This window comes from Saccopteryx bilineata, chromosome 4, assembly GCF_036850765.1.
Source record: "Saccopteryx bilineata isolate mSacBil1 chromosome 4, mSacBil1_pri_phased_curated, whole genome shotgun sequence".
NCBI lineage: Eukaryota > Metazoa > Chordata > Mammalia > Chiroptera > Emballonuridae > Saccopteryx > Saccopteryx bilineata.
The window spans coordinates 167,421,914-167,444,790 of NC_089493.1; the positions used below are offsets into that span (position 1 = coordinate 167,421,914).

Genomic DNA, 22,877 nt, shown 5'->3' on the forward strand with positions numbered 1-22,877 from the left:
AGTTCACCGTGCCCAGAGCTAGTTTGAAGAGGCCTTGTCTCTTGGTTTATGTAAAAGGTTTGGATCTAGAACTGATAAATGAAAATAAGTTACTATATAACTTTTTTAAGTAAAAATAGAGGTCTTGTGATGTTTTAAGCTTATGATTAAACTAACTTAAGGGCCTGCCTTGGTCGATCAATTGAGATACATCTTGTGTTATTTAATTTTTAAGTAATTTTTTTTACTTAAAATAAATATACTTAAAATACACATCCCTTCCTCTTGAGAATAATAATGGAGAAAAGAGTTGGCAGACATAGTCCCCGACATGTAACACTAACAGCAAGGTCATATTTTTATGTTAAGGGAGTTAGAGTTAATCAGATAGGATAATCATAAAGCCATTCATGTGGCTGCCTGCTTTGGAAGGGAATTTTTAAATTTTGGCAGGAATTTCTGAGGTTCCACCAAGTAGTAACTTTGTCACCAGCAGGTGGCAGCAGTTTCCATGTTATAAAAACACAGTAAATTGTTAAGACTATTACAGAAGCAGTTTTATTTCTGGGATTTTAATTTTCCTCATTGTGTTTCATTATTGTCTGTTATACACATTGGTAGGTAGAATGGCATCTAATGAGACTGGCAAGGCAGGAACAGAAAAACTGTAAGACCACTTAAAACTGTAATTGAACCATAGTTGACATCTAGCGGTTACATGTAGAAAGGTGTCACTCCTGATAGTAGTACTTGTCTGCTGCCACTGAAGTAAAGAAAATAAGTTTAGCTGAAGTTCCTAAATAGGATAGAGAAATTGTGTCACGGTAGTACCTTTTGGCAGGAGTACCCATGTTGTCTGCTCAGTAAAAATGTCAGCCAGTGTACCAGGCTGAGGGGTTGTAGTCAGACAGCTGGCTTTGAAGATGTTCTTTTTTTTTTTTTGTATTTTTTTTTTTTTTTTTTGTATTTTTCTGAAGCTGGAAACGGGGAGAGACAGTCAGACAGACTCCCGCATGCACCCGACTGGGATCCACCCGGCATGCCCACCAGGGGGCGACACTCTGCCCCTCCGGGGCGTCGCTCTGTTGCGACCAGAGCCACTCTAGCGCCTGGGGCAGAGGCCAAGGAGCCATCCCCAGCACCCAGGCCATCTTTGCTCCAATGGAGCCTCGCTGCGGGAGGGAAAGAGAGAGACAGAGAGGAAGAAGAGGAGGAGGGGTGGAGAAGCAGATGGGCGCTTCTCCTGTGTGCCCTGGCCGGAAATCGAACCCGGGACTTCTGCATGCCAGGGCGACACTCTACCACTGAGCCAACTGGCCAGGGCCTGAAGATGTTCTTAACAAATGTTTGTGATAATTATTAACTTTAAGCACCCACAGCCTAGACTTTGCAGTTACTCAGGCTGCCTGAAGATTTTCCATTACAAGGATCCCCATATTTCTCTGAGCCAGAGGCTGCTTTGGAGCAGACTGTGCACATTGAAGACTTAGTGAAATTCTGCCAAAGTTGCTAAAAGTACAAAGTCAGCACCATTACTTTTTTTCATCTCTTGGCACTCTTTTTTTCCCCTTCATTGAATCAACAAACAAAATTAATATTAATACAACAAATGAATATAAATTTAAAAGGTGATTATGTCTTACTTTCAACCCCATTCCATCTTTTGCAACCTAATACGTTTCCTAGCATTTACTTAATAATTTAACAAGTATTTACTGGAGTACCTCACAATGAGCTTTACTTAGTTTATCTGGGTGCTGAGATTGTTGCAGTGAGTAGAAAAGACAAATCTCCCTGCCCTGTGGAACCGGAATTCTGGAATTCTGGTGGGAGGAGACAGACACTAACCAGATTACATGGCTCATCAGAAGGTGAGCACTATGACGCGAAGTTGGGAGAGGATATAGGAGCTGGGGGAGGCAGTGTGTTGGAATTTTAGAGTGGAGAAGACTTGATCAGCCCTTGAACAAAGGCATGGTGATAGAGGAGTGAATCCTGTGGCCACTGGCGGGAAGAGTCCAGCCAGAGGGAACTGCAAGGCCAAAGGCCCTTGGGATAGGAGCATGTTAGAGGGCTCAGGAACATGATCGCCAGTAAGGGCTGAAGCAGACCAAGGAAGAGAAGAGTAAGAGGTGGGATGGGAATGGTGCTACTGCAGACTACCTAGGTCTTTGAGTGAAATCTGGCTTCTACTTTGAAATAGGAGCCTTTGGAGGGCTTTGAGCAGAAGTGTGATAGGGTCTGATTTATATTTTAGGGTACGGGGGCGAGCAAGGGTTAAAACAGCCAGTTGGGGGATTACTGTAATAACTCAGCTGAGACGTGCAGGTGGCTTTAACAGTGTGCTAGCACTTGGAATCCTGAGAAATGGTCAGATTTTGTACTTACTTTGAAAGTAAAATAAGTAGGACTTGCTGATGGATTGGATGTATAATAATGTGAGAAAGGCATCAGAGTTGATTTCCAGGCCTTTTGTCTGAGTAGTTGAGGTGGAGAAACCTGTTAGCAGCACAGGTCTGCAGGTGAAGATCAGGGACTGGGCTGTGGGAAGATGAGTTTGAGGTGCCTCGTAGTTATCGCAGTGGAGATGTTAGGTAGGTAGCTGGATATTCTAGCCTGGAGTTCAAGGGAGAGACTCAGATGCGGTTGTAAACGTGGAAGTCAATACATACGTGGTATTAAGGCCACGAGACTAGATGGAATTACCAAGGGAGTGAGTTGTACAAAGAAGGTGACTGGAGACTGAGTTTTGGGTCAGTCCACATGCTGAGAGATCAGGGAAATGAGGAGGAACCAGCAAAGGAGGCAGAGAGTGGACAATAAGGTAGGAAAATCAGTAGTGTGACAGCTAGAGGCCATGTCAAGTTTGAAGCGAGGAGTAATCTGTGTCAGATACTGCAAAAAGGATCTCTAAGTATTGACTTAGCGATTAATATAGAGGTCATTGGTGACTTTGATAAGTGCTCTTTCTGTGGAGGGGAGGTGAAAATCTGGAGAGTGTTTGAGAAACAATGTGGCATTCTACAATAAGAAAAAAGCAGAACAAACTGAAAATCAACTTTTTGTAGATCCCCCAGAGAACTGGGGACACAGGGCAGACCCTCACAAAAACTAGAGACAGGAAAATGCAGAAAATACAGATCAGCTCACCTACAGCAAAAGCTGCCAGTGCCATTAATCAGGATTTAAACAAATTGCTGGAGGTTGAGTGTGGACTAGCTGGAGAGTTAGAAACCCTGAGAATTAGTCTTTGGGGCCTCCACACTTTAGTGGGGTTTAACTCCAGAAGTTCCTGCAGGATCTCACTGGAAAAAGGGCAGAAAAATCCCCCTGTAGCCATTTTGAAATACTCGTCACGTGTGAAGTTTCTATGGCAGAAGCTGCTCTCAGGGTAAAGTACTATGCTGGAGCCCTCTCTGACCTAGGGGAAGGGCAATTGGATGGCTTGAGCCCCCACTAGCCTTCCTGTCTCACAAAACAGGGGCAAAAAATGGCTATGAGACTGACAGCCTCACCCCAGGGTCTCTAGCTCACTAAAAACCAAAAACAAGCCCTGGCCGGTTGGCTCAGTGGTAGAGCGTCGGCCTGGCGTGCAGAAGTTCCGGGTTTGATTCCTGGCCAGGGCACACAGGTGAAGCGCCCATCTGCTTCTCCACCCCTCCTCCTCTCCTTCCTCTCTGTCTCTCTCTTCCCCTCCTGCAGCCAAAGCTCCATTGGAGCAAAGATGGCCTGGGCACTGGGGATGGCTCCTTGGCCTCTGCCCCAGGCGCTAGAGTGGCTCTGGTCGCAACAGAGCAACGCCCTGGAGGGCAGAGCATCGCCCCCTGGTGGGCAGAGTGTTGCCCCTGGTGGGCGTGCCGGGTGGATCCCAGTCGGGCGCATGCGGGAGTCTGTCTGTCTCTCCCCGTTTCCAGCTTCAGAAAAATACAAAAAAACCCCAAAACCCACCAAAAACAAAATCCAAAAACAGATTTAATCATAAGATGATTCAGTACTTCTCCCTAATACCATACCATCAATAGGGCTCCAGGATTACTGCAGTGGGTTAGAGCTGTTAAGAGCACTGTAAAACACAGTTTTAACCCATTTATGCCTCATGTTCCATAATTGGAACAGTAGTGACGAGGGAGTTATTTATATCCTACCGCTCAAGGTCATTGCCGAGGTCTGATTTTTCACAAATGTCTGCCTCCTGAGGGTACATGATGTCAGCGTGGTGCACAGAGTCAGTCACTGCTGCAGATACTGGGGTGCTGCGAGCTTGTCAAAAAGTGTTCTGAGTTTTTGGAAAATTTCTGAAGAATTTCAAATTTTTCAACCTCCGGCATAAATGGGTTAAGAAGGAGTTTCTAGGGAAATTCAAAGATAACAGTGGAGACAAAAACAAGGACACTGAAGAAATTAAAGCCTGACACCTGTAGCAGACATTAAACAGTCTAGCTGTTAGCCAGATAAACTAAACGTAAACCCTCACACTAAAGGCCGTTTACCTCAGTTCTTATTACCTAATGTTTCATGTCCAGCTTTCAATAAAGTATTACAAGGATGCTAAGAGGCAGGGAAAAAAGTCTGAAGAGACAAAGCAAGCATCAGAACCAGACTAAGATATGGCAGCGATTTTCAGTTATCAGAGAGGGCATTTAAAATAACTATGATTAATGTGCTAAGGTCTGATGGGAAAAGGACAACATGCAAAATCAGATAAGTAATGTAAGCAAAGGAATCAAAAAGAAATCCTGGGGGTGGGGGGACATTTGTAATATAAAACAGTGACTGCCCTTAATGGGCTCATTATTAGACTGAAAACTAAGGAAAGAATCAGTGTATTTGAAGAAATGTCCATAGAAATGTCCTAAACTGAAACTTCAAGAGAAAAGGGAATGGGGGAAAAGAAGGTACAAAATATCCAAAACTGTTAACAGTTATAAAAGATGTAGCATGTGCATATTGGGACTATCCAGGTAGAGAGAATGGGAGGAAAAGATTACAGTCAGAATATCAGTAATTTCAGAAATTTTGCAATTAAGGAGATCAGAGAATAAGGCTATTACAGGAAGAGGCAGACAGGGTCAAGTTTTATTTTTAAAGCTTGTTTTATATGCTCGTAGGAGTGATCCAGGAAAGGACAATATGATGCTGCAGGTGAGAAAGGAGTCTTGCTGGAGCAGTGCCTTCAAGTAGGTGAGAAGATGGGATCTGGTGCACCAGTGGAGGGACTGGCCAAGGAGCGAGTAACAGGAAGAAGGCAGAGAATGAGGGCAGGGCTGGCAGGTGGGTGTATGTGGTGGTGGGAGCTTGTTCTTTCCTGATTGCTTCTACTTTCAAGGTCATCAGATGCAAAAAAAAAAGCAGGAGGAAGAGGGCTATATGAATTAGTCTTCAAGGAGACTGAATGGACTGGGGGAAATGTGGTGTAATTGCTAGTTTGTGTTCACGGCACCCTTGGGGTCCAAATTTCTGTGTTCTGTTTTACCCACCATTATTACAGAACTGAGCATTCTGTCACAATATATCTTGGAGACTTATGCATGCTTCACTAGCATCTTGTCACAGAAAAGGTTTTGGTTCCTAGGAAAGGCACCAAATTTGCAAATTTAGGTCCTCAGTAGGCCAACTGGCTAATCCATTATCATATAATATGCTCTAACCAACTGAGATACCTGTCCAGGGCTTTGCCTCATTTTCTTAAAGCACCTTTGTTTTCTGGCAATAAGATATTCCGGGCCTACTGTGATCCCTACCTAAAACATGTAATTAGCTTCTGTCCAAGAAGCCCTGTGTAGTATCAGAGGCCCAGGCTGGCCCAGATCCATGTAAGAACTGGTTGTAGCAAGGTGACACCATTGTTGAAGCACCGGGGAAACACAGGCCTGGAAAAGACAGATCTTTTCAAGGTCCCGAGTTCCTATAGACATCTCCAGTTTGGCTGTCGACCTAAATCCTTTCTCATTTCATTCTAATGTGATTTTTTTCTACGACATACCTGCTTTAAAATTTATCATTTTACTGGATAAACAAGATGGCACAGTCATATAATAAAATACTCTCCAGGAATAGAAAGGAGTGGACTACAGCCACACGTTTTGTATGAACTTCAAAAACAAGCTTAGTGGCAGAAGCCAGACCCAAGAGATGCTGTGCTGTCGATTCCATTCATATGGTGTGTCCAGGAAAGATGAGTCGGAGACAGCAGCCCAGTCTTCCCCGGCTGGCGTAGGAGTAGGGAGCATTTGTGGATGGCAACAGACTGTGGTGAGGACTTGCACAACTCCATACTTATAAAAACCACTGAATTTATATTTAAGGTAGATGAATTTATGGGCACATAAATATGTCACTATAACTGGTAAAAATTAAACCCTTCTTCCCACTGCAAGTTGTACTTCAATTGGTTATATTGACCCAAGATACTCCATTATGCTGATTTTTAACTAAAAAGAAAGCCAAACCTATTTTCTATACCATGTATTTTTTTATATCCCTCTTGGTCACAGATCCACCTTATTTTATTTTTTAACAGCCGTATCCTTATTTGGATCCCAAGTATGGTTAGAACATGACAATTTATTGCTCAATTATTTCTTCCTACCATTTTTCACACAGGTGCTTCATTTTTATGAAATATTTTCTTTCTCCCCCAGTAAATGAAAAAGATCAATGTCTATAACTGTGACTTCCTACAGAGCTGCTGTAAGGAATGAATGTAAAGCTTCTTTCACCAGTATTCTCAAAATACTATGAACCCAGACCATCTTCTGACCTTTTGGGTGGGGATGGGGGGAAAGTCCACAAATGACAAATTTGAAAATACTGGATTTAATAGAAAATACCACATTTTAAACAAGCAAGCTCGTTGATCCATTAGATTAAAACAGGATGACAGCACAATCACGTGTAAAAGCTCAAGACCGAATGCTGGTACCGAACAGCACTTCCAGGCCGGAGCCAGGCTCTGAGAGCTTCATAGAGACAGAGGCGGCGGCAGCTTGGAACAGGCACAAAGACAGGGAGGAGGATGAGAGTCAAAGGAAGGCAAAGCAGCAGACTCATCTTGCAACAGATAAAGGGACAAAGGGTTGTGGTTCCTGATGTTCTGGAGACATCAGCATGCCACATGAACCTGACAGGGTTTAGAGGGGCTGGGCACTGTAGGTGGGAAAGGCACCTGTAGAAGCATTTGTACGTCGTCTTGGCACTTAGCTACTAGGGAAGCAGGAGAAGATGTCATTTGTGTTGTGACTGAACTCATTGAGCTGCCTGCCCCAGCCCCCATCACCTTGGCTGAATACCACACTGAAATCATGCCAGTGTCTGTTGCCCCAGTGGACCTTCTACTTATTAATGGGTCTCTAAAAAGGGGGAGCCACAGTGAGACTTGGGAACAAAAACACAGGGCTCTGTCGGGAAAAGGGTTTCCGCCTTCCTCCCAGTGCTGGAGGGTGCCTAAGGGAGAAGAGTTTGACGTTGCTGGGCCCCGTGGGACTCTGAGGTCATCGGCAAAGCCTTCTCTTTAGCCCTTCCGTCCCAAGTTCTCCCTAAGGAATCCTCAGAGTTCACAGAAAAACCAACTGAGAAGGCAAAACAAAAGAACACACAACTGACAAAAAAAGCAAGGGGCAGTTTTCTTCCCATGGCCCCTGTTACTGACCTGAGAGGGTCTGCCGCCTCATGCCGATTTCAGACATTGAGAGTTTGTTCCTTCATCTGAACAGGGATCTCAAGTCAGGGGCAGTCCTGCTCAAAGGGGCTCTCAAGCCTCTCCAAAGAGGTTCTATCCCATACGAGTCCCTGTTCCCCCCACTGAGAATCTGTTCGTAACAACAGAAATCCTGACACATGGCACATTCATATAATGGAATACATATACAGGAGTGTGTTGTACACATGAACAGTGTCAGGCAGAACAAAAAGCTAACAACCCCTCATTTCTGTGGAGCAGACATCAAAATTATGGAGTGATTTTTTTTTTCCTGATTAAGAGCAAGTTACAAACAAGTCATTTCTCCTATAGCTGAACTCCAGGACTAGGCTCCACGCTGCATAGCCAGAACAGTGAGTTCACTCATTTATCTGGAGTAATCATACTGGATTAAAGAAACACAATTCTGTCCTTCTAAAGACAGTTTCCAGAGAAATGTGCCTGTCCCATCAAGGTACGTGACACCAACATTAGCACAGGCTAATCACTGTAGGGTTTCTTAGAAGACTGGCTTTTCTCTGTTTCTTTCTCTTTGATACTGTACAAGGGGTCCACCAACTTGTTATGAACAAGCATTAAACCTACAAGAAAATTTGAAAGAAAAAGTAGTTAATGCAGGTAGAGGCAGAGTTCCACAACTGTCAACAGCAATATCCAGGGGCTCTCACATTTTGTCTTAGAATCGGTACTCATCGTGCTTTCTCTGTGGCTCCAAAGGATAAAACACCCTAAGAATAGGAAAGAATTGGTCTTCTCAATGAATGCTGGAATCCACAGGACTTTATAAATGCAATCTTGAGAAGAGTTGGCCATTAAAAGTTTTATCTTTATAGCAAAGAACACGTGTGTGTGTGTGTGTGTGTGTCAGGGACAGGCAGAACGGGAAAGAGATAAGCATCAATTCTTTATTGCAGTTCCTTAGTTGTTCACTGATTTCTTTCTCATATGTGCCCTGACCAGGGGGCTACAGCAGAGCACGTGACCCCTTGCTCGAGCCAGCGACCATGGGGTCATGTCTATGATCCCACGCTCAAGCCAGGGACCCTGCGCTCAAGCCTGCGACCTCAGTTTTGAACCTGGATCCTCTGCATCCCAGTCCAATGCTCTGTCCACTGTACCACCACCTGGTCAGGCTTTAATCTGCCTACTCAGCAAATTAGGATTTTCACACAAGTTTGCTTAAAGCAGTGTGTCCTTTTTAAGTAGGACACCAGAAGGCCCTCTTGACAGTTCACTGCCTCTTCTAGAGGAGAAAGGCCTGTGTAGGAGCAGGGAAGATACACAACCTGAAACTCAACAGTTGCAGAGGTCACCACAGAGCCCCTGGGCAACCGCTTTTCATTTTGTGTCCCCCTCACAGCAAACACGTCTCCAGAAATGGACGCTCAGTTATGGATAGAAGAGAAATGACTTTTTGAGACATGGTTTGATTTTTATGAAAATCAAAGTTGATGACTAAAATGTCCAGAGCATAAAAGCTAGATCCACCCTCGACTCCTAGCATATCCTGAACCTGGCCACCTACACGCAGCCCCAGCCCTCCCTCACCTCTGAAATACTTGACGGTCTTCACTTTCAGCTCCAGGGTGGCATCTTCATCGCATACAAACACCGTGCGGGGATGCTGCTGGAAGGCAGACACGGTCCACATGTGGTTCACTCCCTCCTCGATGGCTTTGTACAGAGCAAACGCCTTGTGAGCACCTGTGATGAGGATCATGACCTGGGGATCAGAGAACAAGCCTGTGACGGAGGAGGTAGAGCAGCAAAACCAGAACTCCAGGCACCTGAGCTCCAGTGTGGTTGGCCCAAACAGTTGTAAGGACTACTGTTTTTTTTGACAGAGTCAGATAGGGACAGACAGACAGGAAGAGAGAGAGAGATGAGAAGCATCAATTCTTCATTGTGGCTCCTTAGTTATTCATTGATTGCTTTCTCTATGAGCCTTGACCGGGGGCCAGAGCAGAGCAAGTGACTCCTTACTCCAGCCAGTGACCGTGGGGCATGTCTATGATCTGATGCTCAAGCCAGCAACCCTGCGCTCAAGCTGTGAGCCCACACTAAAGCCCGCAACCTTGGGGTTTCAAACCTGGGTCCTCTGTGTCCTAGTTTGACGCTCTCTCCACTGCGTCACTGCTAGGTCAGGCAGGACTACTGTTTTCTATACCAGTGTAAGCCGTTAGCATATACTCTGCTCCAGGCTCCCCATGCACTGTTATACAAGTAGCCAGAGTAGGAGGCACCATTAGCCCCATGTTCTATGATAAGGAATTGGGCTGGGGTTAGGGGCCAGGGTTAAGTAACTTGCCCCAGATCGTTTCTAACCCTAAGTGCATGTTCTTGATGCCACTCCACAGTGCCTCCTGGCACCTTTGATGATGAATCTGCTAGTGCCCCATGAACTGATGTGCCATACCCTGCCTCTTTTCCCAACAGTTCTAACACTGGGTGTAGGAGGTCCTACCTAGGCTGGGTCTTTTCACAATCACAAGAAGATGTCAAGGAGTCTTGGAAGCAATGCTGAGTCTTCTGTCTGGTTAAGGCTGAATCTCAACAAGGCTGCCCCTTAATCTAGTCACTTTCAGTTCCGAGTATTAGACCTACTAATGTGACTTGGGGTAATGCTTTTTGTTTAAATAAAATAAAGGCACAGAGCCTGTCTGGTGGTGGCACAATGGGTAGTGTCAACCTGGGATGCTAAGGTCCCAGGTTCAAAACCCTAAGGTTGCTGGCTTGAGCGTGGGCTCATCCAGCTAGAGCACAGGCTCATCAGTTTGAACATGGTGTCACCAGCTTGAGCATGGGATCATCGACACAATCCCATGGTCGCTGGCTTCAACCCAAAGTTGTTGGCCTGAACAAGAGGTCAGGTGGCTCGGCTGGGGGCCCACAGACAAGGCACATATGAGAAGCAATCAATGAACAACTAAAGTGCCACACTATGAGTTGATGATTCTCCTCTTTCTCCCTTCCTGTCTTCCCCAGTGTGCCCTTAAAAAAAAAGGTAAAGACTCCTATCTGACTGGTGGTAGCACAGTGGATAGAGTACTGACCTGGGACACTTAGGTCCCAGGTTTGAAACCCCAAGGTCGCTAGCTTGAATGTGGGCTCATCTGGCTTAAGCGCAGGCTCACCAGCTTGAGCACAGGATCAACATGATCCCATGGTCCCTGGCTTGAGCCCCCCAGTCAAGGCACATGTGAGAAGCAATCAATGAACAACTATAGTGACGCAACTACAGATTAATGCTTCTCATCTCCTCCCGGTAGAAATCTGGTGCCACGCATATTTCACAGAAGTTTACTTTAGACAGAACATTTTTAACTGACTTAGATGTTTGTTTACAGACTTTGGTAAAGAAATTTAAAGCTAAAATGTCTGTAGCTGCTTCCCACTAAATATACTCCAGGAAGGAAAAAAAAATGCTTCTAAAATTCTAATGAAAGACAGTAGGAAATTGGAACCGCAAAAAATTGAAATATTTCCTAACTTTTCTAAGGAAAAACTTAACTAAATTCAGTGTAGGACATATTTCAATCACCCTTTTCCACTTTATGAAGCCCCGAGCACAGGGCTGTAACAACAAACATCCTGGAGCACCTCCACCACCTGCAGGGAACTAGAGGGTCCCTCTCAGGAGCTGTGCAGGTGCAAATTCATATGGGCATTAGTAGTGCTGGGCTGCTTGGCCTGCAAAGCTAGAAAGGGGACATAAGCGGAGGCCAGGGAGCCTGCAGTCTGAGCAGTCGGTGATCACAGGAGTCACCCCTGGTAACAGTGGCTCCCTCCAAAGAGGGAGGAGGAACAGGGATAAGGTCACTTGGGATTTTATCCTTATTTATATCTTCATTTTTAATACAAATGTACTAAGTTGGTACATGTACGGTTAAAATTTTTTAACAAAAGACCAGTTCAACCCCCCAATGAAGGTCATTGACCCCTTGCGCCCTTACCTCTCTAGCATCCATAACAGTGCCCACACCCACTGTCAGGGCCATGGTGGGCACCTTGGCAAGATCTCCATTGAAGAACCTAGCATTGGCCAGGATGGTGTCCATGGCCAGTGTCTTCACCCGGGTCCTGGACACCAGACTGGAGCCCGGCTCATTGAAGGCAATGTGTCCATCGGGGCCGATGCCTACCCAGGAGAGATAGTTAAGACAGCCCTGATAGTGGCAAGGACCCAACACTACAAGGGTGAACTCCCTCTCCTTCCCCAGAGGGTCTGCAAAACTCCTTGAAAACCATGTCTTTTTTCTCAGTCACCCCCTGAGCAGGTATACTAGGCATCTGATCTTCCCCTCTCCCCACCCCCAGCCCATTCATTCCTGGGGCACACACAGCCATTGTTAACTTGTTACCACCATCAAAAAGCTGAGTGAGGGGTACTCCAAATAGCTTCTGCCTCCTCAGATCATTGAAGTGAAACCTCTCTTTCCTGACAATAGCCAGGGGTCCTGCTACCAGCATAGAGTCCCAGGGAATAAAACATACAGAGGGCCTGGCCAGGGGCTGCCAAGTTGATATAATCTCAGACATGAGTGCTCCTGACCTCTTTCTCCCCATCTTGAAGTAATGTCCAATCTAGAGTGGTAAAAGGCAGTCTAACTTTACCCTCCTGTGGTAACTCCAGAGCCAGGAACAGGTAGAAATGCGGCCAGAGTAGCAAACAAGGGCACAAACCTAAGAGGGGTACCCCACAGGTTCCTGTCTTGTCTCCACTACTATGGCCAGCTGACCTTTAGCAAATCATAAAATTTCCCCGGGGTTCACTTGGCTATTTATAGCATGCAGGGGCTGAGTGTGGGATCTTCTGGAACTACACAAGCCTGTGATTCTAACTTTAGATATGTCCCATGACTGAGCTATAAAACTCCCAGACTGGGAAATAGAATCTCGGAGCCCAGACTCAAACATCCCACTATAGACAGGCAGTGAGGTGCAGAAAGAGGAGCTATCCAAGATCACACAGCTACTGAGCAGTAGAACCAGGGCCAGGATCTAGAGGACCCACTCTCCTGCCCGGCCTCCTCAGAGAGGTAAGTGACTCCCACTGTCACCAGCACAGAGAGAAGACGACATGTGTTCTAACCATGCTGGGTCTGGCATCGTCACCTGCACAGCGTCAGGCTCACCTCCAACAAACAGCTCAATGCCGCCCGCAGCCTTGATCTTCTCTTCAAAGGTTTCACATTCAGCCTGCAGGTCAGCTGCATTCCCATCCAGAATGTGGGTGTTTTCCGGGTGGATGTCAGTGTGCTTGAAGAAGTTGTTCCACATGAAGGAGTGGTAACTCTCTGGGTGGTCTCGAGGAAGACCTGTGGGGCCATGGCTGCACTCAGTCATGCCCAGGCTGAGCCAGAGCCTTCCCCCCAAGGAGGATGCCAGGATATCCCCAGACCCCCGGAGATGCTCTCAGGGGAATGCCAATCAAGGAGCCTTGGGCACCAGACCTCCCACATTCAGCCCCTTAGGACAGTCTGAGCTGATGTCCCTAAGAGTCTACCCACCACCGTCACTTGTGACTACAGGATCAGGCAGAGTAGCTACATACCAGGGACCTGAGGGACTCCCTCATTTTGATCTTTTCGCAAGGGAATGACCACAGGCTGGAGGCCAGGATCACTCTGGGCTTCTGGAAGTGATGCAGGCCCCCGGAGGTGAGGCTGGGTCCTCCCATGAAAGGAAGCAAGCACACCCCTCACCCTGTGCCTCCCAACCTCACCGCTCACCCCCGGTTATACCCTGTTCAGCCTGAACCCCAACTTGACCACCATGTAGTGAGAATTATCTCAGTTTCCCAAAAGAGATTTTAGCCAAGAAGAGAAAGAATGTTTCAAGTGAATAATGTTTAATGTTAAGGATGTTTACAGTAAGCCTTAAAAAGGAAGGAAATTTGATCTCCAGTCAGGGCACACACAGGAAGCAACCAATGAATGCAGGACTGAGTGGAACAACAAATAAATGCTTCCCTTCCTCCTCCCCCCCTCTCCCCCTTCCTCTCTCTGTCTCTAAAAAAAAAAAGAAAAGAAAAGCCCTGGCCAGATAGCTAGGTTGACTGGAGTGTCATTCCACTTGCCAGTTCAATTCCCCGGTCAGGGCACATATAGGAGAGGCTCAATGTTCCTGTCGCTCTCTCCCTGCCTCTTAAATAAATAAGGAAATTCTGGCATATAGGGATGGGTAAAAGTAGGTTTATAGCTCATATGGGAAATAATACAGTAATTAATAAATACAAGAATAGGCCCTGGCCGGTTGGCTCAGTGGTAGAGTGTCGGCCTGGCGTGCAGGAGTCCCGGGTTCAATTCCCAGCCAGGGCACACAGGAGAAGCGCCCATCTGTTTCTCCACCCCTCCCCCTCTCCTTCTTCTCTGTCTCTCTCTTCCCCTCCCGCAGCCAAGGCTCCATTGGAACAAAGTTGTCCCCAGGCGCTGAGGATGGCTCTGTGGCCTCTGCCTCAGGTGCTAGAGTGGCTCTGGTTGCGGCAGAGCAACACCCAGATGAGCAGAGCATTGCCCCCTGGTGGGCGTGCCGGGTGGATCCCGGTCAGGCGCATGCGGGAGTCTGACTGCCTCCCTGTTTCCAACTTCAGAAAAATACCAGAAAAAACAAAAATACAAGAATAAACTCTGGCCTGACGTGATGTCACAGTGGATATGGCATCAACCTAGGATGCTGAGGTCCTGGTTCAAAACCCCAAGGTTGACTGCTTAACTGCGGGCTCAGAGCTTGAGTGCAGGATCACTGAAGTGATCCCAAGGTCACTGGCTTGAGTCCAGAGGTTGCTGGCTTGAGCAAGGGATCACTGTCTCTACTTGAGCCCACCAATCAAGGCACATACGAGAAGCAATCAACAACTAAAGTGAAGCAACTATGAGTTGATGCTTCTCACTCTCTCTTCTCTCTTTCTCTTTAAAAAAAACTCAAAAAGCCTGACCTGTGGTGGCGCAGTGGATAAAGCGTCGACCTGGAAATGCTGAGGTCGCCGGTTCGAAACCCTGGGCTTGCCTGGTCAAGGCACATATGGGAGTTGATGCTTCCAGCTCCTCCCCCCTTCTCTCTCTGTCTCTCTCTCCTCTGTCTCTCTCCTCTCTAAAAAATGAATAAATTTAAAAAAAAAAACAAAAACAACAACAACTCAAAAAAAGGAATAAATTTTGTTTGGTGTACTCACAACTGTAAACCTACTTTTGCCCACCCCTGTATGCTACAACATGGATGAACTTCAAGAATATTATGTTAAAAGAAATAAGCCAGTCACGAAGACAAAAATACTGTATGCTTCCAGTTATATGAGGTATGTAGAGTAGTCAAATACATAAAGTACAATGGTGACTGCCAGAGGCTGGTGGAGTGGGGGGTGAGGAGTTGGTATTTATTGGATATAGAGTTTCAACTTTGCAAAATGAAAAGAGTCATGGGGACTGGCTGCAGAATACGAATGTGCTTAACACAACTGTATGCAACTGTATGTAAAAAAGGTTAAGGGTACGTTTTATGTTATGTGTATTTTACTACAATTTTTAAAAGTTGAAAGTGAAAGAAGCAAATTACAAAATTGTGGGTAGTGGGGTGGGGAGCACGGAAGGAGGTGAGGAAGATGAGTGTAGCTTTTCGGTAGTGGAAAGGATACTAGTCTCAGCTTCCCTCCCAATGTACCTGGCAGAAAGGGGAGCGAGAGGATGAACACTAGAGAGGAAGCCAGACACAGACATGGCCACACCCCAGCCTCGATCCCATTTCCAATCATTTGTTCTAAACAGAAAGGCCCTGGAGTTGGGGGAGGAGGAAAGGAGAAAATATTCAAATATGTTTAAGTGCCTGCTCTAAACAAGAGGCTTCCACATCTGTTCTACCATTTAATGCTTCCAACCTATGAAGTCAGTTTTATTAACCCCATTTTATAGTGGAGTAAAACGCCCAGAAGAGACAGGCATCTGTAATTGAGCTTGTCATTGAATGTCACTGGTTTCCTGAGACATCCAAATTCCAATTCCAGGACAGAGCCTGTGAGGGGGAGGAGTGCTGACTCTCCAGGAATCAGGTAAGGACTGCAAGGGAAAGACTCACCCACATACTCGTCCATGTTGAAGGTCTTCACATATTTGAAGGACAGGTCTCCGTTCTTATAGTACTCAATTAGCTTCTTGTAGCAGCCAAGCGGGGTGCTCCCTACGAGAGAGGCCACAGCCACGAATACCCTTCAGCCCCCAGCTCTTGAAGCCCAGAGGGGGTTCCCAGTAATGAGACAGGAATGTTTCTCAAAAAGAACCTGTCAGATCTGCGAGAAACAAGCCAGATCTGAAGTCCCAAACGCTCCAATCCTGTCATGCATTATTGCCTGTTTACTGCCTATTCCCCCACTGGACTGTGCAGAGGGGCAGAGCTGTGTCTGTTTTGTTCACTGCTAAATCCCCAGTGTGCAGCACACTGAAGGTTGAAATGACTGCGATTAGTACTTGAGTGAACATCAGACCTAATCACTGATGTGACACCCCTGAGCGGTGACTATGTGGGAGGCAGAGTAGCGAGAGGCATAGCAACCCCCCTGGGGGAGCTCACTATCTCAGAGTGGGGACAGGAAGCAGTAATGGCAGCTGAGATAGGGGTAAGCACAAGCTAGCCTGAGGGTTCAGGGAAGACGTCTCTAAGGAGCAACGAACTCCCAGGTGGAGTCTTATTAAAGTCAGTCATAAAACACATAAAAAAGGCTGCAGGACCACTATAGACTAAATGACTAAAGATTAGTATGAAGCCTGACTGGACATTGAATCAATTTTTTTTAACTATAAAAGAAGTGGCCCTGGCCTGTTGGCTCAGTGGTAGAGCGTTGGCCTGGTGTGCAGAAGTCCCAGGTTCAATTCCCGGCCAGGGCACACAGGAGAAGTGCCCATCTGCTTCTCCACCTCTCCCCCTCTCCCTCCTCTCTGTCTGTCTCTTCCCCTCCCGCAGCCAAGGCTCCATTGGAGCAGGGATGGCCCGGGCGCTGGGGATGACTCCATGGCCTCTGCCTCAGGCGCTAGAATGGCTCTGGTTGCAACAGAGCGAGGCCCCAGATGGGCAAAGCGTCGCCCCCTGGTGGGCGTGCCGGGTGGATCCCGGTCGGGCACATGTGGGAGTCTGTCTGGCTGCCTTCCCGTTTCCAGCTTCAGAAAAAAAAAAAAGAAAAAAAAGAAATGTGGACAATTAGGGAAAATATTTTAATATAGTCTATATATTAGATGATATTGTGGAATGAGTTTTAATTTTCTTAGGTATTTAATTTTCTTAGTGGTATTGTGCTTACATATGAGAATGTCCTTAACTGAGGAGATAGGTGCTGAAAATTAGCAGTAATGTCAGGATGTCTAGAACTTACTTTCAAGTAATACAGGAAGAAAATTGTGTGTGTGTGTGTGTGTGTGTGTGTGTGTGTGTGTATAGACAGAACATGAGCCAGAAGAGATGAAAGCAAATGTGACAAAATGTTAATAACTGGTGAATCTAGGTAAGTGGTATAGTGCTCTTCTTTCAGCTTTTCTGAATATTTGAAAAATTTTAAGAGAAAAATATTGAAAGAACCCCACACAATTCAGGTCACTCTTCCTACACTCTAACAGTGACTTCTCATTTTTCTCTGAATAATCAGCCCTAGCAAAGTCTCTATATAACCTGGCCCCTTGCTACCTTTCTCCCCCTTACTCATCCTGCTCAAGCAATTCTACTTCAGGGCCTTTGCACATTCCCTTTGTCAGCAGTGCTCTTCCTTGAGGTATCTGCATGGCTGCCTCACCTCCTTAGGCCTCTACTCAAATTTTTCTCAGATCTCTCCTGCCACCATATCCAACAGTGCAACTCCCACCACCCCCTGCCTAGCCACTCTGTATATCCCCTCCTGGCTTCATTTTCTCTTTCCTTCATATTACCATGTAACATACTCTATACCTTGCTAATTAACTTGTTTATTATGTCTTTCCGGAACACTACAATTTAAGCTTCAGGAAAGCAAAAATTTGTCTTTTTTATTCATTGCTGTATCCTAGCACCTGTAACAGCCTGAGCAACACAGCTTCCCCGTCTGCCCCCTGGGCTAGATCATTTACTATCTAGTCCCTTTTCCAAACCTCTGTCCTTCCCATCAATTCTATAAGCTGCCCAATATCTAGCCAATAAATACCTTTTCTGTTTAGCCTGACCTGTGGTGGCGCAGTGTATAAAGCGTCGACCTGGAAATGCTGAGGTCGCCGGTTCGAAACCCTGGGCTTGCCTGGTCAAGGCACATATGGGAGTTGATGCTTCCAGCTCCTCTCCCCTGTCTCTCTCTCCTCTCTCTGTCCCTCTCTCTTTCCTCTCTAAAATGAATAAATAAAAAAAAATTTTTAAAAATTAAAAGGAATACCTTTTCTGTTTAAGGTAGCCAGAGTTGGTTTCTGAAGTTTCCATCCAGAACCCTGCTCAGTGCTTCACCAAACAGAAAGAATGTTCCAAGGAACTTATATGGAAATGTGCTGGTTCAAGTGTGACTGATAGAAAGAGGCCAGGTGGCCCTGGCCGGTTGGCTCAGCAGTGGAGCGTCGGCCTGGCATGCGGGGGACCCAGGTTCGATTCCCGGCCAGGGCACATAGGAGAAGTGCCCATTTGCTTCTCCATCCCCCCCCCCTCCTTCCTCTCTGTCTCTCTCTTCCCCTTCCGCAGCCAGGGCTCCATTGGAGCGGGGATGGCCCGGGCGCTGGGGATGGCTCCTTGGCCTCTGCCCCAGGCGCTAGAGTGGCTCTGGTTGCGGCGGAGCGATGCCCTGGAGGGGCAGAGCGTCGCCCCTGGTGGGAGTGCCGGGTGGATCCCGGTTGGGCGCATGCGGGAGTCTGTCTGTCTCTCCCCGTTTCCGGCTTCAGAAAAATTAAAAAATAAATTAATTAATTAAAAAAAAAAAAAAAAGAGGCCAGGTGTGGAAGGCCTTGAATGCCACCCTGAAGAGCTTGGATGTTATTCTGCAGATCATGGGGTACTAGGGAGGGTTCCAGCAGAAGTCCAGACTCTACCCAATTAGAAAACAGGATGAAATGCAGCCCCCACGTGGCCTAAGGCAGTGGTTGATTCACAGGTGCTGGCAGACCCTGCTCCCACAAGCCTCCACTGCTGAGGTCCACAAAGTTCAGCCCACAGGCCAAATCTGGTCTGCTGCTGTTTTTTTTTGTTTTTAAATTTTATTTATTCATTTTTTAGAGATCAGAGAGAGAGAGAGAGAGAGGAGAGAGACAGAGAGAGAGAAGGGAGGGAGGAGCTGGAAGCATCAACTCCCATATGTGCCTTGACCAGGCAAGCCCAGGGTTTCGAACCGGCGACCTCAGCATTTCCAGGTCGACGCTTTATCCACTGCACCACCACAGGTCAGGCTGCTGCTGTTTTTGTACAGCTCATGAGCTAAGAATACTCTGAGTATTTAAAAATCAAAAGAATGTTATTTTGTAACGTGAATATTATATAAACTCAAACTTCAGTGCCCATAAGTAGAGTTTTACTGATGTTTGTTCATTTATGTATTGTCTATGGCTGCTTGTGAACTACAAGGGCCCAGTCAAGTAGTTGTAATAGAGGCTCTATGGCCAGTGAAGTGTAAAATATTTACTATTTGGCCACTTACAGAGAAAATTTGAAGACCCTAGTGGATGAGTCTTTGTGACAAATCCATCCCACTTCTGAAAGAAATAATCAGGACATTTGCTTCAAGGAGCTAAGAACAGAGTATCTTCCTATAAAGGCAATATTCTGATTTTTCCCAGAGAAACTGGGCCTGTTTTTCACTTAGGTCCTCTGTTTAATTAAGCCTCACAGAAAATGCTTTGAGTGACTATATTCTCAGTTCTCCCAAGGATGGTGGGCCTAACCCGCAGCTCTCCAAGATGCCAGGAAGAGAAATTCATTCATTAAATATGCTTTAAGGCACTGGGACTTAATCCTGCTAAGGAGCCCATGACTGACAGAGTTGATTTAGCCTATGGCCAAAAATCAAGTTCTTCCTGCTCCAGGAGTCTTCAGGAGTAGGAAGCAACTAAACCAACCCAAAAAGGAAGCCGGGTTCCTCTGTTTTGTATGTCCAGGGACAGGGGACTTGTTCACTCACAGTAGTATTTCCTAAGAACCCTTCTTAAAGTCCCTTGGCTGAGTGAGCCCACCTACCTGGCCCCCTAAAACCTCCTAAAACCTACTCTCCCCCAAACCCATGGCACCCTCGCCATCCCACAACGCACCAGTGGGGAGCCCCAGGGTGAAGTACTTGTCTGGTCCTGGGTTAAACTGGATGATGCGATTCCTGATGTATTTGGCGGCCCACTCGCTGGCCTGAGAATAGTTGTCCAGGATGATGAGCTTCATCTTGTCCTGCAGGGGCAGGTAACAAAAGGACTCAGTGGTAAGGGGCAGGGAGGGGAGAAAGAGATGCAGGTGGTTGAGAAAGGGGAGAAGGCCTCTCCCCCAGCAACACCCTCTCCCGGGGCAGTCTGAGCCAGGAAAAGGAAGGCACTAACTTTCGATTCAGAAGAACTGACAGCTGGGCCCAGTGCCTCCACCACCCACCAGAAGGTGCCGCTGTGGCACAGACCTGGGTTCTAATCTCGAGTCCTTAGTTTACCTACTGCAGGTCTTGGGACCCAAGTTCTCTGAGCCTGTTTTCTCTTATGTGAAAATAGGGTGAAAAGTAGCTACCTACTGTGAATATTAAATGAGGGAATACATGTAACTGGTATTCAATATGTTGACTATAATCTTGTAGTTCGACCTATCCTTCCACCCCCAGCCGCTGGACAGAGGGGCCATAGGTTCATCTCAGGCCACCAGGGCAGGTGGGGTCCGTGGACTTTGCTGGAGAGAGATGTTTTCTCACTAGAAAGGGGGGCTCCCAAAGCACACGGTAATCGCTCCCGAAGGAGCGCATTTGCTCCTTCGCATTGCGCTCGGAGTCGGAAGGCCCGACGCGGAAGTGACCGAATCGGCCGTCGGTGGGGTTCGGGAGTGTTTCCCCTACACCGATGGCGATCCTTTCGCCTCTCCAGCCCCGTCGGGGGAGGGAGTCCGAGCGGATCGCTAGGGTCCCAGCTCCAGGTGTCGAAAGCTAGGGCAACGTCGGGACCCCAGCCCACACCCACCTGTTCCTGCCCGCGAGCAGCGGTTCTAGGCGGCCCGCTCCCCACTTACGCAGACACCTCCCGCTGCGGCTGCAGCACCAGCGCTGGCGGTCCCGCCTGGCGCGGGTCACGTGGTGCGGGTCACGCGTTACCAGGCGCCGCCCACGGAGCAGACCCCTGAGGGCGGACCGTGTGGGGCCACACCCTGAGAGCTGACTACGGGCCCCTGGGGGCCCTCGCTCTCTCCTCACGTGCGGGTCTGGGTCACAGCCCTCCGAAGGCGGGGCTTGGAGGCGTGTTTTGTGCAGGAGGGGGTAGACTTGGAGGCACGTCGCTCCCAGGAATGCTGTGCCCAGGCTGGGGAGCTAGGGCTGAGTTTTAGTGCGTGGACGTTGGCTCAGGGAAGGGAGAGCAGAATCCCTTCCTCAGAGTCTCCTAGGTTTGGGCCTGGCTTTGCCTTCAGTTTTATTTATTTTAATTTTTTTAAGATGTCACTTATTTCAGATATTGTAACTATTGTTTGAAATATAATTGATTGTTTTCTTTTTCTTTCTTTTCTTTTTTAAGATATGAACCCATACTAGAGAGAAAGCTAGATCCCACGTCTCCCCACCCCAAGATAACAGTAGGTTACATTCTAACTTGCTTTTCCTTGAATATACTTACATTATATTTTGCAGAAATGGGAACACACCGCCCATGCTATCCACAGTCAGCTAGGTGGCCACGTTCTCTAGTTCCTGTTACTCTGCTCTGAGTGGACAACCCGGGGGCTCACTCTTCCCCTTGGACCCAGCTGCTGCTGCAGACCGCCTTCATAATGGTCAGTTTAATCTGTTGTGACCCTGATGAGATAGGGAGGTGGAGCTAATCCCTTTACAGTTAAAGGAATTTGTTCTTTGGCCTCAGTGTTGGTATAGTTTGTTTTTAATTCAGTCAGAAATCTCAGCTCAGTTTGAGGATTGCAGATGTTTCACAGTGAGATTCCAACTCCAATCTTCAAACACATCAGATAACAGGCTGGATATGCAGCCGCTGCCTTCAGATCTTTACAGGAAGAGTGACTTCATGTGACTTTAATAGGACCTGGTTTTTATCTGGGGGAACCAGGACAGTGTCTGTGTTAACCCTGGAATCTTTGGAGTTAGCCTGGGAACAGTCAGAAAGACTTGGGTTTGAATTCTGGTGTAGGCAATCTAAATTTTTTCTTTTTTGACATTGATTTGAGAGACAGAGAGAGAGAAAGGCATCAACTCACTGTTCCATTTAGTTGTTCCATTATTTAGTTCATACATGGCCTGACTGGAGATTGAACCTGCGACCGTGGTGCTCTAGGAAGACACTTTATACAGTGAGCCACCCGGCAGGGGACCAATCTCCATTTTTTGAATGAGTGACTCTAGCAAATGACTCAACTTCTCCAGCCCTCAATTTTCTTATCTGGAACATGGGATTTAGTGGAAATCAAGTAAAACTGACCTAATGTGGCTGTTGTATTAAATGAAATGTTAGCATAACTTGGCATTCGTGGCTAGCCATGATCACCCCTTATTTCCTTCTCCTCTCCAGCACGTCCTCTAACCCTGAAATGCTCTCTACCCTGACCTCTAATCCCCCTCACTCTCCTCCCACCCCATGCCTGGGTCTAAACTATTACCCTCACCCATCTTAACATCCTCTTTCTTTTAGAACCAAAGTTGACTGACTCATTCAAAGAATTATGAGTTCATCCGTACAGGGGAACATTCTGTGCCTCTTACGTGGCTGAGTGTTTTTGTACTCTCTAATGCACTCTTGCTTTGAGCAAACATACTGCTTCTTTGCCCCCCAAATCCTGCTTGGTTCATATGTTCATGTGGATTAGATAAACCTGGCCTTGCCAGTCAGAGACCCTCAGCCCCCTTGCCATGATTGGTTCAGGGCTGAGTAGCCATGGAAGATGCCCAACAGCCAGTCACAGCCTCTCTTCTCCCTTGCTTCCAATGTAGAAGCTGGAAAGTCAAATACTCTCCCAGCTTCTCTCTCCTGGGGGACGCCAGGTAACCTATTCTGGTCAGTGAGGTAAAAGGATGGCTTCTGAGAAGATATTTACTTTTTGA

The 22,877-nt window shown here is 46.9% G+C and overlaps 2 protein-coding genes across 4 annotated transcripts in view; one reads left to right on the forward strand and one right to left on the reverse strand.

The window, feature by feature from the left end:
- Nucleotides 1-7,038, forward strand: part of RNF14 (ring finger protein 14) — a 28,947-nt gene extending 21,909 nt beyond the window's left edge. Inside the window, exon 10 of the mRNA XM_066272810.1 lies at nt 5,088-7,038. The gene's annotated coding sequence lies outside the window, so the exon portion shown is untranslated. The remainder of the gene's footprint in view (nt 1-5,087) is intronic.
- Nucleotides 6,780-21,564, reverse strand: GNPDA1 (glucosamine-6-phosphate deaminase 1). 3 transcript variants are annotated; one of them, XM_066272817.1, is made up of 7 exons: nt 21,445-21,564; nt 19,906-20,035; nt 15,749-15,850; nt 12,814-12,996; nt 11,632-11,816; nt 9,227-9,401; nt 6,780-8,259 (listed from the first exon to the last, which is right to left on the reverse strand). In XM_066272817.1, the coding sequence occupies exons 2-7, from the start codon at nt 20,027-20,029 to the stop codon at nt 8,159-8,161; spliced, it is 870 nt and encodes a 289-aa protein (XP_066128914.1). In that variant the 5' UTR covers nt 20,030-20,035; nt 21,445-21,564; the 3' UTR covers nt 6,780-8,158. The 3 variants fall into 3 exon arrangements, with proteins under 3 accessions (XP_066128914.1, XP_066128912.1, XP_066128911.1); XM_066272815.1 differs by lacking the exon at nt 21,445-21,564 and adding an exon at nt 20,800-21,040; XM_066272814.1 differs by lacking the exon at nt 21,445-21,564 and adding an exon at nt 20,849-21,039.
- Between the last annotated feature and the right edge of the window lie 1,313 nt (nt 21,565-22,877).

What these genes read in the sequence shown, in the direction of transcription:
- GNPDA1 (XM_066272817.1), bottom strand. Translation starts at nt 20,029, where the DNA reads ATGAAGCTCATCATCCTGGACAACTATTCTCAGGCCAGCGAGTGGGCC. An exon ending in CTGTTATGGATGCTAGAGAG is followed by an intron (nt 9,402 to 11,631) that starts GTAAGGGCGCAA and finishes TCTGATCCCCAG; the next exon opens with GTCATGATCCTCATCACAGG. An exon ending in GACCGTCAAGTATTTCAGAG is followed by an intron (nt 8,260 to 9,226) that starts GTGAGGGAGGGC and finishes ATTTTCTTGTAG; the next exon opens with GTTTAATGCTTGTTCATAAC.